Here is a 14,707-nt window from a genome sequence, read left to right as displayed (position 1 = left end):
TGTTTCAACGACGTCATAATAGCCGTCTGGAAATGGCGGTTTCTTTCCTCAAAGGAAAAGGCACGTCGGGAATCGGCAAAAAACTCAGAATATTAACAGAACTAGAACTCAAAATTTAAAAGATATTTTGTCCTCTTTGTCTATTATAAAAGACCTGCAATTATCTTGATAATACTAAACTATACTCACTTAAGTTTCCGTTTTATTAAAATCATCTTCAATACAGTAGAAAAAAACGAGAGCAAAGGAGTATTGACTTATTATTTCATTAGAATGCAACACAAATTGTAATTTGTTCTTTACCAAACTTTTCAGAGATTTTGTTATTCAGGATAGAAAACTCAAAGTTTGGTTTTACTTGAGAAAGATGGAAAAAAAGGGTTTCTTGAGAAACTTTGAATAAAACACGGCCGTATCATGCATCTAGCTTTGCGTTGAAGTGCTAATATATGATATGCAGTTGCTCTTTAAATGAATACGACCTTTAACCGGTAAACAATGTAAAACAAAAGATGACACAGTAATAAAAAAATATTGAAATAGGAAAACATTGTAATATATACGTTTTACCGCTAGTACACTCTTTATATTTTGATAATGTATCAATCGTTTACTTCAGATCCACTCTCGCCTCGTCGTAAATATGGGTGATATTTTTGGCACTAGAGCACGGGAGCAATCAATTCATCAGTTTCATATACTGATGCATAATCATTAGTTTCCAACGGATAATGGTCTCAAACAGTATTCCAGTTTTGGTATTTTTATTTTTATTTTATATCTTATTTCTAAAAGAAAATTTTAGAATTTCTTTCCGCATCTTTCTCTTTGAATTCATTTGTTTGAATAATCAAAAATAATATAGTAGTCTACATCAGTGGTTACATTGTATGCAGCCAAAATATGTAGAGGGCAGCAACAGAAAACAAGTTCCATTGTGTAAATATGCAATAACTCATATATTGAAGCGTAAAACCACGACAGTCAGGCTCGTTTAGGTGGAAAAATTACTGTGTCAATTTCAAATACTTATATATTGTAAATATGTTATAAAAGCAAAAACAATCGAAAAAATGGCCACAATTTATATTAATATTCAACATTTTTCGGCCGTTTCGTTTATTTTCAAGTTAATGTCTTACTTATCTGTTTTGTTAATCCAAGTGTTTTTTTCATCTTCAATTGCAAAAGGCGCAACAGATGCGACTTATTTGAAGATTCATGTGACCTTTGTTGGTTTTTAGAGATTTAATTCGAAGTTCGTATAAATCCCTTCAACCATTTATTTAGACTTATTTTAACGTATAGATAGCGCGAAACTCTCCTTACTCTATGCATCTGATATTACGAAATTTTTATTTCAATTAAACGAGGCTGCAAATTTATACATCCGAGTAGCTAAACGAACCCAACGACACATATATTTCAAAACACTAAGAGTCAACATACATATTTTTGTTATAGCTAGAAACCTGTAAAGAAAAAATCAAAAACTGCAACATGAATATATAATACGGAGTCGGTGAGATTTTAGACAAGTGTTTGGTTGCAAAATTTCACGTGCTCTTTATTGATTTCGATATGTGAAATTATATAGACAGTGTAATATAAATCAGTGAAAGAAAAACACTTCTTTGTAAAATAACGGTAAAATAAATAATGATTATGGATGAAATAAATAATGATCATGGATGACGGAAGTCAAGTGGCATATTAAATGAATAATTAGAACAAAAACATCAAATGTAAATATAATATGAAAATTAACCCGGCCTGCTTTGTACTATAGATCGACACACACAAACGAATTTCTAACGTGTAATTCGTTTGTTCTAAAAGAGGGATGAAATACCGTGCACCAGAGTCGGGGAGGGGACTATTTTAATAGTTTGTTATTTAATGGCTTGCTTACCCGAATAATTCAGTCACTCCCCGTAATCGATCTCTCCTACTTGCAAGGTAGTAATCGTAGATCAGCGGAATATAACAACAGAATTATTCGGGTTAATGGTTTGCATGTTTCACAACCGTGTTTTACAATTTTGACGAACACAATATTAAAGGTAAATGAATTATCATTTCGTATAGATACTGGTCCATTATAAATAAGAAGATGCGATAAGAGTACTATCCAGACAACTATCCAAAAAAGTCACAGTGTGAAAATACATTTGTCTGCAACACCGTCGCACTGCCTTTGCAAAATTAGCGGGGAAATATAACGTCACCTCCCGAAACGTCTTAATATTTGGCGCAATTTGTGAGGCTTACGGAAGGGATTGAGTAAACAATGTTATATTTCTCGATTGTTCTCAAAAACGAGTATAGTGACAAATATTTTTCAAAACGTTATGACGTTCCATTTTTTTCAAAGAATAACATATCGTTTTGGCCAAATCGACACCGTTAGAAATATTTAAAAAAATCAAAAATGCCCATTTCAAATGTTCATTTCTTGCCGTTGTTTGGGTCCACCAAGACGTTTTTGGCTTTATTTGAGCAAGTTTTAATGCTTTAAATGGTAAAGCTCGATTTTTCTTACCATCTTGAATTATTTTTCTTCAATTTGAGCCCAATTATATAAGTATATGTTGATTAAAAAATCATATTCAATTTTTTTTTATAAAAAACGTTTTTTACTCCAAAATTGCAAAAATGTACTATTTTCAGCAGCATTTTTTGCAAAAACGAAATCGACAACATATATATTTTTTGGCAAAATTTGATTCTCTGTCAATTAAAGAATAAAATATCTTAAAGAGAAAAAATTCTCACCGTCAGAAATAAACTGTTGGATATGCCCTTAATGGTGCAGGACCTCTTGTCTTTCTGTTTACATACACTAAAACCCCGAAATCTCACATGCGTAGGTGAGTTCTAAAATTCATTTACGTAAGTACAACAAAGTTTACATTAACTGAATTATATAATTGTCCCGAATACTGAAACAGCTGTCATTGATGCAAAGAGCTATTGGAGAAATCTTTTTAACTCAGTCAAGAGGAGAGAGATTACGAAAGCAAGATGGAGACGGATAAAAAATCGATCCTGAGATAAGTTGTATTTTTGGATTGAATTTCTTGTGATAATTTAATAACTTCAGAATATAACATTTGAGATTGTGATGTGGGACTGTCCGCCCAAAGTAAGCTTTGCCTAGCTTAAGGATGTATTAGTAATTTAGTGTTTTTTGAAACTTTGAAACTTGTTAGATCATTAGGTAAAACCCCGAGAGACTTTTTACTTTTCCAACTATATACCAGCGCCCGGGGCTTTTGTTATGACAGATGAATTATACTCAAACTTCAACGTTTAATTTTTGAGGCTCTACACGAGTGGTTGAAATGGAATCTCAAAATACATCTGATATACTCAATCAGAGTAGAGATGTTCTATACGGTGAAGAAAATAAAACTGTTTCATTAGAAAATTTATACCAATTAATGCTTGATATGAACAATAGACTGACATCAATTGAAAAAGGAATGAAACAGGTCAACCAAATAAATCGAACATTAACAAACCTAGTTTCTGAGTTACACGAAGTGAAAAGCACAGTTTCTAAAATAGACAAAGATGTTAAAAGCCTTAATAAAAGGTGTGACAACCAAGACAGTGAAATAAATAAAGTTATAACAGACAATTTCAACTTGAATAAAGATCTTACACAGCTCAATAAAACTGATGCAGAAACTAATAAGAATCTACAAGGCATAAGTGACTTTGTGGATGATTTTAAACTGAAACATGAACAAAATACAAAAGATGTGAAATACGTTAAAACAACAGTTACTCAAGTGAAAAACGATTTAAACGATCAAGCAACCGAACTTAGACATGAAATAAAATCAACGCTTAGTGACATTAGAGAGGAAAACGAAGAGCTAAAAGACACAGTATTAGATTTACAATGTAGATCGATGAAGAACAATCTAGTTTTCACGGGTCTACATGAAATTCAAGAAGAAGACACAGAAGATGTAATACGAAAATTCATGTTAAACGAACTTCGTATCACACACAGGGTTGAACTCGGTAATGTCCATAGATTCGGGCACGGAGCTATGCCTGGTAGGAGAGGAAGACCTAGACCGATCGTCGCACGATTTATTTTTTACAAAGATCTGGCCAGAGTATTATCAAACACATACCGACTGAAAGGAAAACCATATGGAGTAAACCAACAATTCCCTGATGCCATCGAACAGGCAAAGAAAAGTCTGTACCCAATAATGAAACAGAAGAGAGCTGATGGCTGCCACGTAAGACTAGTGCGGGACATTCTGTACGTAAATGGACAAATGTACACTCCACAAACAGTAGATAATTCCAATGCAGTACCGGCACCGAATAGCCCGATGAACTTCGCTACCCCAGAACAACGACAGTCAAGTAAGAGACGTCGCACTTCTTCAACGCCCAAAGGTTACTAGGATCCCCACGGAGAGACAATGAAAAATGTACAAAAAAAACAAAGTAAACGAAGTAATATGTAATGTGTTATCATTAAACTGTTGTGGTTTAAAAAATAGGATGCAATATCCGGAATTTGTTGAACTTATTCATAAGCATGATTTTATTTGTTTATCCGAGTCAAAAACAGATGAATTTGATATGATAGATATAGCGGGTTATAAATTTATTATGAAAGATAGAAAAACTAAGTCAAAAGTAAAATCTGGTGGCATAGCTTTTGGTTATAAAGAAAAATATGAAAAACAAGTACATCTTATTGAAACAGAAAGTAAATTGGTGCTTTGGTTAAAAATATCTTCAGAAATTTTTGGTACTGAGGAAGATGTTTTAATTGGCTGTATTTATATTCCGCCCGAAAACTCTATATACAAAACTCAAGATGCTATTAACGAGCTTGAGCAGGAATTTCTAAATTTTTCTCTGAATTATAAATATATCATGCTCACCGGTGAATTTAACAGTAGAACCAGTACTGATTCAGATTTTTTTGAGATTTCAGAAAGTCATCATGATAATTCCGATAATGTTGTTGTAGATTATGCTAGTTGTTTAAATCAGTTTAACATGTTACGTAAGAGATGTAGTAAAGATGTAACAAAAAATTCATATGGTAACCAATTACTTGATATGTGTAAAAATAATAATTTATTTATATTGAATGGTAGAGTAAATGGCGATAAAGAAGGCATGTTTACGTGTAGACAGTCAAGTGTTGTCGATTATTTTATTTGTACATATCCATTGTTATACTGTATTAATGAAATGCTTGTTCATGATTTTTCGTCATTATATTCTGATGTTCACTCGCCTTTATCGTTGACTATGTTATTTAAACAAACTTGCGCTATAGATAAAAATATAAATGTAGAAACATGCGCTGATCAAAATGTAAAAAAAGATAAATAAATGGGATACTGAAAAAGAATACGAATTCGTTGAGAGCATTGACAGAAATAAGTTAAGCGAATTAGAATCAGAGTTGGACATGCTAGAAACTAGCATACTAGCTAAAGAAAACATAAATAAAGTGGTTGAACAGGTGAACGCTATTATTCTAGAATCAGCCGAAAAAGTATTGGGATCTCATTACAAAGGGGGGAACAAACACTTCGATAAAAAGGTACACAAGCCATGGTTTAACAAAGAATGCTGGAAAACAAGAAAATGTTTCCGTATCGCAAAAAGAAGGTATAAATCCATTAAGACGGAAAATAATCGAAAACAAATGAAAAACTCAGAGAGAGATTATAAGAGACAACTTGATAGATCCATAAAAAAACATAAAAAAGAAATCAGACAGAAGATGAACACATTAAAAAACAGCAATGCAAAGGAATTTTGGAAGATCTTGAATACAAACAGGAGGGTAAAAACAGCTAATATTTCTGTTGATGTTCTTTACGAATTTTTTAAAAGTCTTAATTCTTCAACTTCTAAAGATGAAAACATACCTATTTCAGAAGAATTGCAAGAATTGAATGAAATTATTAACAGTAGTATTACTGAGGTAGAAATTTTTACATGTATAAAAAAACTAAAAAATGGAAAAGCATGTGGTGATGATTTAATTATAAATGAATATATAAAGTCTACATGTAATATTTTTATGCCTGTTTATGTTAAACTTTTTAATGTTATATTTAGTTCGGGAAATGTACCAGAATCCTGGCTTATTGGAAATATTATACCTTTTTATAAGAATAACGGAGATCAGTGTGATCCACAAAATTATAGACCCATCACTATTTTAAGCTGCTTGGGTAAACTTTTTACTTCAGTACTCAATCTTAGAGTAAGCTCATTTTTAGAGAATTTCTTATTGCTTAAGGAAAACCAGTTTGGATTTAGGAAAAAATATTCTACTACCGATAGCATTTTTGTACTACATCTAATTTGAACTGTTAAAACAGAAAAAGAAAAAACTTTATTGTGCCTTTATTGATTTTGCAAAGGCCTTTGATACTGTTTGGCATGCAGGACTTTGGTCAAAATTACTTAAATACTCTGTGAATGGTAAAATGTTTCATACTATTACAAATATGTACAGTAACATAAAATCTAGAATTTTTTATAGTAATGAATTTTCTGAATTTTTCCCATGTAATGTTGGTGTTAGGCAAGGGGAAAATTTATCTCCTATACTTTTTTCTTTATATGTAAATGATCTAGAAGATTTTCTAATAGAAAAGAACATAGATGGTTTGAAATCTCTATCAGATGAATCAGAAACTGAACTAGATTGTTATCTTAAACTTTTTATTATATTATATGCAGACGATACAGTCTTGTTATCAGAGTCTCAGGTTGACTTACAAAAGCAACTGGATACTTTATCTGAATACTGTAAATTGTGGAAACTGAAAGTGAATGTACAAAAAAGTAAAATTGTAATTTTCTCTAAAGGTAGACTACCTAATAATATTAAGTTTAATTATGAAGATATTGTACTAGAAATTGTTAATGAGTTTACTTATCTAGGTGTCTTATTCAGTAGAACGAAGTTTTTTAAAAGCTAAAAAAGCACAAGCAAATAAAGCAATGTGTGCTATGTACGACGTTATCAAAAAAGGCAGATTGCACAATCTTTCTATTGAATGTCAAATTGAATTATTTGATAAGATTGTTAAACCTATTTTAATTTATGGGAGTGAAGTCTGTGGTTTTGGTAATAATTCGGTTATAGAAAGGGTTCATATGAAATTCTGCAAACTTTTGCTTAAGGTTAAAAATTCTACACCTAATTTCATGATATACGGAGAATTGGGCAGATATCCTTTGGAAATTGATATAAAACTCCGTATAATTAACTACTGGAATAAATTGTTGTCTGGAAAACAAGAAAAACTTCCTGCAATACTATACAAGTACTCATTGTATAAATATAAAAATGATATTACATGGTTGAAACATGTTAAATCCATTCTTGATGAATCTGGTTTATCATTTGTGTGGGATACCCAATATTTTGTAAACGATACATGGCTTTATACTATTGTTAAACAAAATCTTGTTGATCAATTTAAACAGAAATGGCACACTAACGTGTAAGAATCGCCAAAAGCTATAAACTACCGTATGTATAAAGAAAACTGTGAATTTGAATATTATTTAAAAAATTTAGATGATAGAAATATTATTACATTATGTAGATTGAGAACAGGAAGTCATATATTTCCTATTGAGACTGGTAGATGGCAAAACGTTACAAGAGAAAATAGAAAATGCCTACTTTGTAATTCTGGCGACATCGGAGATGAATTTCATTATATTTTTATGTGTTCTGTATTCAATGATGATCGTAAACAGTTTTTGAGAAAAAAATATAGAAATCAACCAAATGCATTGAAATTTAAAGAGCTGATGAATAGTAAAAATCTTTCTGATCTTAATAACTTGTGCAAATATATAAGACTTGTAAATATTCAGATAGGCTCTCCTGGGTAATTCATGTACTTGATATCATTTAGTTTAATATGTATATCGTAATATTTTATATGTACCTCCTCTTGCTTTCGTATATTTTTTTGTAAGTCTGTACATATACACTATGTAATTAGTGTGTGTATCTCTATACCATTGTAATTTGGTTTGTTGAGAAATAAAGATATATAGAAACAATTATTTTAATAAAAATATTAATCTTTGTAAGATCTAGTTTAAATATTTAAAGTTTTTCACTTGCTTTCCCTCACGATATAATTAACGATACGTTTTACAAACACAACCAAATCACCCGCCATGACAGCATTTTGTCCAATCACAGAAAGGATTTTCGAGCATGCGTATTATGTTGCCATAGTTAAGCGTCCTTAAGTTCAAAGTGCACAAACCGAAACTATACCGACTGACTACGTCAGAAAAACATGATACTTTTTCGCCAATTGAGTAAATAAACAGGGGTTTTCCTCCATGGTTATTTTGAGTCGGGGAATGACCCCTAGTTTTTTTTTTATACGAAACTGTTTATAGCACCCTAAGTTTGGTTATTTGGCCCAGTAGATACAGAGAAGAGTTTTGTTAAAGTTAACGACAGACGCCAAGTGATGAGAAAAGCTCACTTGGCCCTTTCGTGTCAGGTGAGCTAAAAAACGAAAGATAAATGCATTAACTTTTTTTTTCTATTTTCAGAAACATTTCAACAAACCAAATGTGTATGCATGCAAAATTTTAAGAACATCTGTGATTTAGTCATTTTACTGTAAGGCCTTGACCTTAAATCGAAATGATTCATTATCGAAATGCTGCTTATCTACAAAAACAAATTATATAATGTTCATTATAGTATAGAGTATTTTTTTGTAAATTGCATTAAACTTGCCCTAGCTGCCCCAAAGTTGTCTCGGTAGAATACCCATTCCATCTGGTGAGCCATTTTGTAGAGTATGGCAAATCTTGTTATGCATCCCCAGTTACGTGGTTGGCTACTTCCTATAAGCCTCACTCCGAACACTTCAGTAAGCTCTGGAAATGAAACTTGAAAAAATATTTTTTTGATCATCTGTTTGTGTTTGTTCCTGGTGTTGGTATGGAAACGGTATGGTTCCACTGTAAGACCACCATTTGCTCGCCATGCCTGAGTCGAATCTCCTGTAGCCGTAAACACATCGCTAGGTGGGATTCCAGAACTTGAATAACGCCATTTTGGTTTAGTTTTGCATATTAGAGCTGAAAAAAGAAGAAAGTGATGAAATAATATTAATAAAAGACACATCATTGACAACATTTTATAAATACGTTTATCATATACTTAGACTAAATAACATATAAATTTTACCGTATGATAATAGCATTAAATTGACGTAAATTTCATATTTTTCAAATTGGTGCTTAGCGGGCTGATATGAAAAGTTTATCACATGCTTCGATTGTTATCACATGGCATTCCGGTGATACTCGGCCAATTCCGGAAAATACACTTCTATGCTACGTTTTCAGTGAAAAGCATTACAAAGTAGTGTACAACACAATTATTATGTAAAATAATAGAAATAATAAAATTTAAAAAAATAAAAAATAAAGAATTATTAAATAAATGCATTTTTAAAAAAAAAATTCTGAAACATAATTTAGAAAGCTTCTTTAAGAAATACTTATCCAAACAATGTTTTTGTCGATTCGTTTATATCAAACTGGTTTTTTTTTCTCTCTGTTGAGGCATATGATAGAAAAATTTCATATCGAATGTATCAAATTTTGGGTCCGACGTCCGTGAACGTTTTTACTATTTAAACTTCGAGAAACACGTAAAAGGATCAATACATTAATATGTTTATTTTTCTTTACTGTTGAAGCATATGATAAAAAGATCACACCATGTCATTTTTCATATCGTATGTATTATCAGCCCTCGAGCCATGCGGCTCTTGGGCTGATTTTAAACCTAGGGCTGATAATACATGCGATATGAAAAATGCCATGTAATAATCTGATATTATTATATACTTAGTAGTAATTACAGATAAATTGTATGCGTAATACAGTCAATGGCAAGCGTGCTGTATCAGTCACCCGTGATGATATCGATATCAGCACGGTTGCAAAAGCTTTATCACACCTTTAATCTGAATGACGTAACGTCATCGATTGCAGTCATCGTTGTTTATCAAATCCCTAATTTGTATGACGTCATGTCCAACCTATAATCTGTATGACGTCATTTCAAACCTCCTTATCTGTACCTTTAAAAAAACATCTACTTGAGGTATATGTATATAATAAAGTGTATATAATATGGCTTTTTCAATATCACACACCATATCAACCCTCAACCAATACAATACCTCGAGCAGAGCTCTTGGGATTATATTGGTGTCTCGGGTTGATACGGATGCGATATTGAAAAAGCCAAATGTAATATAAAATAACAACCCATCCTTGTACACACGGGGATTAAAAAAAATATGTCAAACATTAAAAAATAAAATGCCAAGTTTAAGAAAATAGCATTTGACAATGCGCGGCAACATGGGGTTGTTCTAGTTCAACAAAAAATGTTGAACAAGAATTATCTTTTAAAACATTAGAACTCGAGCGTGTAAAATGTTTACAAGTAGGGTGAAAATCGCACACTTCATTCCTTTAAATGAAGAAACTAGTCTTTGGCCAGTTTCACGAAGCTATCTTAGGACTAACGACATGTCTTAAGATGGTCGAGTTAGGACTACACGAGAGGTACCTTATGATAGTTTTAGGATATTCATAAGTTGGTTTTAAGGTTCATCATAACCTTTTGGCTAATATGGCCGTATTTACACCACAAATTTTACTCTGAGTACAGACAAACCTATACATCTGCAAAAGTTTTAAGGGATGGCAGGAACTAGATATATAAATTGTCACTGCATTTTATGTTTTAGAAAATTATAAACTTTACTAGATTTTGCTTTCCAGTTTTTTTCGTTCCTGCAGAAGGTGCCAAAATAAACTAAGTCAGGAAAGAGGTTTGACAATCTCCCCTCATATAATACATGTTGTGAGTAGTATTGATTTAAATGGACAATAGATGGACAATTGACATCTGCAGACAATAGGTGATTTAAACGGTGTAAATGAGTGGACCGTATCAAATGAAACTCGGGTGTTTGTTTATTTTGCTATCTTCTGCAGACTGGAAAAAACTGGACATCAAAATCCAGGTAAGTTTTTTATCTTCTGAAACGTACACTTCATATAACTTTAATATATCTAGTTCCTGCCATGCCTTAAAACTTTCCTAGATGTACCAGTTTCTCTGTACTCGTAGTAAATTTTGAGGGGTAAACACGGCCATTTTTTTAAATTCCTTATGATGAACCTTAAGGTTTATGTACCCTTCTGTAGCCATTTTTGTACGAATTTTTCAAACCTCAATTGTATCAAAACTACAGATTTAATGAATAATAGAGATAGGCCATTTAGTACATATTCCAAGGGGAAACTTGATGCAAAGCATTTTTTTTTACTGTTTCATTGCATTGGATAGAAAAAGAGGACTTTGTGGCAAATAAATCAAGATTTTTATTGAAAATCCACAGCCTTCAATACAGAGATTTTTGTTATAAAATTTGAAACATAAATTACTCACTTGATTTTTTATGATGTGCTAGTGTTTATTTTTTACAAAAGGTTCTAAGCAACCTGTAAATTCCAAAACACCTCGTGCTGAGTCACTAATGTCGAGCGCACCCTAAAAGGTGTACTTGATTTTGGACATATTTCTATTTGTTTTAACCAATAACAACATTTATAAACTTGTTTTAAGGAAATCAATGCTAGCACTGCATGCAATAATCCTATATCTATCAGTCATCAAATTGCCAAATATGAGAGTACAAGGATAAAGGCTGTGGATTTTCTATAAAAATCTTGATTTATTTGCCACAAAGTCCTCTTTTTCTATTAAATGCAATGGAACAGTAAAAAATAATGCTTTGCATCAAGTTTCCCCTCGGAATATGTACACAATGCCTATCTCTATTATTCATTATATCTGTAGTTTTGATACAATTGAAGTTTAAAAAGTTCGTACAAAAATGGCTACAGAAGGGTACATAAACCTTATAATTATGTACCCTTGTGTTGCTTCAATGTTAAACATAAGGAAATTTTATTGAAAATCCACAGCCTTTATCCTTGTTCTATATTATTTGGCAATTTGATGACCGATAGATATAGGATTATTGCATGCAGTGCTAGCATTGATTTCCTTTAAAACAAGATTATTAATGTAGTTATTGGTTAGAACAAATAAAAATATGGACCAAATTAAGTACACCTTTTAGGGTGCGTTCGACTTTAGTGACTCAGCACGAGGTATTTTGGAATTTACAGGTTGTTAAGAACTTTTTGCAAAAAATAAACACTAGCACATCATATAAAAGCAAGTGAGTCATCTATGTTTCAAATTTTATACCAAAAATCTCTGTATTAAGGGAATACGATACAGTAGCAGGGGCAGATAATAACGTTTTCAAAACTGTTAAACTGGAATCCGCTTGTATTCGCTTCACTCAAACAACCGGTATGACCCGATTTTTAGGGCAAAATTTTGCCCTGGAGATTTGAACGAGATTGGACGATACTTTGTTACATAGCAACGTACAATATCAGAACATGTAAACAAACAGAACATTTTGTTTCCTTTTGCACAGAAAAGCATTAATTAATGCGTCAAATACATCCCTATTCTACATTTAATTAATCTATTGCATTACATAAAGAAAAAATATCGAAAAAGGGTATAAATTGACATGAAAATAATATCCCGCTAAACTTCATGAACAATTTTCGCAAAACCAACGTGACGTCATACAACATGGAAACTTTTAAACTGAAGGCTGTGGTTTTGACAATACATTTTAACCTATGAAAAAAGGTTCCATTGAATGTTTGGAAGGAAAAAAGATTTATCCTTCTCATTTGCGATAACATTTCTTGGATTGTAGCATTAAATAAAACTTCATGTGTACAATCTGAAGTGATGTGTAATACACGTAATTTGATTGGTCGACTAATCAGAGTCTACAATAGATCGGCTCACACCGGCTGTCTATGAACGAAGTGTAGTAGTCAGCCGAGAACCAGCTTACAAAACTGTTCGTGTTGTTTTCGCGACGTTAGTAACCAGGACGTTGTAATTTCGCGATGTTTCTAATAAAAACGTTAATATTTCGCGAAGTCGTTCTAAAAGAAGTCATATTTCGCGGAATATTCACTGACGTCATTAATTTCGATTGTGTGAATTTCAAAAAAGTACCTGCTAAAAAAGTGGCCATGCCGTTTCTAAAATACGGAGAAATCCGCCGAAAAGCAGTGAGATTAAAGGAAATACTTGAGATGTACAAAAATAAATCAATTCAAATACAATTTTGCATGGCGAAATTGAAGAAATGTTAATAGACACAGAAGAGAGTACTGACAGTATAACATGGAAAGACGGGAAAAGAATTGTGGAGCTTTTTAGTCTGGCACTGAATAACTGCCAAAACAGCACGGCCGAGCGGAATCTGCTCAGCGTAGAGAAAGAAGAAATGCAAGGAATTGGGTCTATCTTACTATTCGTTGCTTAAACTGTAACATACTGAAAAACATTTTACCAATAACACAATTCGTAACATAACGACCTGCAATAGCTAATTATGAGTATTGGTAGCGGCTCAACGTTCAGTGGCAAATATTTAATTGCACATTTATGACATCCAAACATTATTTTAATGAAACTTAAAGAAATGAGTAAACGTATGAACCCATGATTAATGAGAAAAATTTAACAAAATATGATGGCCGAATCGGGTCTGGTGTTGAAATCCATGCACATAAGTCATTACTACGGCGTGTTGTACAGCTGTGCAATATTTTTCATGACGAGAACAGTTATTTTCATTTATTGATTATGAAGTCGAAATATAATAATATCTTGAATTGAAAAACATCGGAATCAAAATTATTAAGTTTGTGTCTTTTTTTTTCTTTTTTTGTTTGTTTTGCATTTGACAGCCTCCAAATTTTACGGAGAATTGTCATTGTAAGGCCAAATAAAACAGACTATCAATGAAATAACAAAACCGACTGCATGTGCGAGACCCTCATTGGTGGACAAGTTCGTATAACACACATATTCGTAAATAAAATAATAAACAAAGAGAGTGTCTCATCCTTTTCTTGACTTGAAATTGGCACATAAAAAAAATTGCCGATTTTAAGTGATATTTTTAAAAACATATAATATTGTATGTGTATGTAGAAAATCTGTCAATAAAAATCCGTTAAAAAGATTTCAAAAAAATATATTGGTGTTGTTTTGGGTTTGAATTTAAGCAAAATATAACCAATAGATACAGAATTGTCACACGTTAGTTATTATTTACGTATATGAAACTGGATGTAATAGACCAAAAGAAGAAAACGCCCGTTCACATGCTGGTAAAAGGGCTTAATGTAATTAAATGGTGTTGTTTGGTATTGTTCATCATATTTGAATTTGTTCATTGTTTTGTACTTAAATCAGGCCGTAAGTTTCCTGTTTGAGTTGTTTTGCATTTGTCATGTAGCTATATAGGGGACCTTTCATAGTTTACTATGCGGTATGGGTTTTACTCATTGTTGAAGGCCGTTCGATGTCCTATAGTCGTTTAGCCATTTGGTCTCTGGTTAAGATTTGCCTCATTGGTAATCATACTATGTCTTCCTATTTGTATAAGCATGTCCCTATTGTACTTCAATGTATTGAGAGATAAAAATTGAAGTATCGGCA

General features: G+C 32.1%; 1 protein-coding gene across 1 annotated transcript in view; it reads right to left on the bottom strand.

Moving 5' to 3' along the window:
- Positions 1-14,707, bottom strand: part of LOC134714935 (trichohyalin-like) — a 39,727-nt gene that overhangs the window by 7,148 nt on the left and 17,872 nt on the right. Inside the window, exon 5 of the mRNA XM_063576657.1 lies at positions 8,795-9,141. Within this exon, the coding sequence (XP_063432727.1) occupies positions 8,795-9,141 (347 nt within the window). The remainder of the gene's footprint in view (positions 1-8,794; positions 9,142-14,707) is intronic.

This window comes from Mytilus trossulus, chromosome 4 (assembly GCF_036588685.1).
Source record: "Mytilus trossulus isolate FHL-02 chromosome 4, PNRI_Mtr1.1.1.hap1, whole genome shotgun sequence".
Classification (NCBI taxonomy): domain Eukaryota; kingdom Metazoa; phylum Mollusca; class Bivalvia; order Mytilida; family Mytilidae; genus Mytilus; species Mytilus trossulus.
The sequence above is the reverse complement of the archived record's forward strand: the minus strand, read 5'-3'. Positions and strand labels throughout refer to the sequence as shown.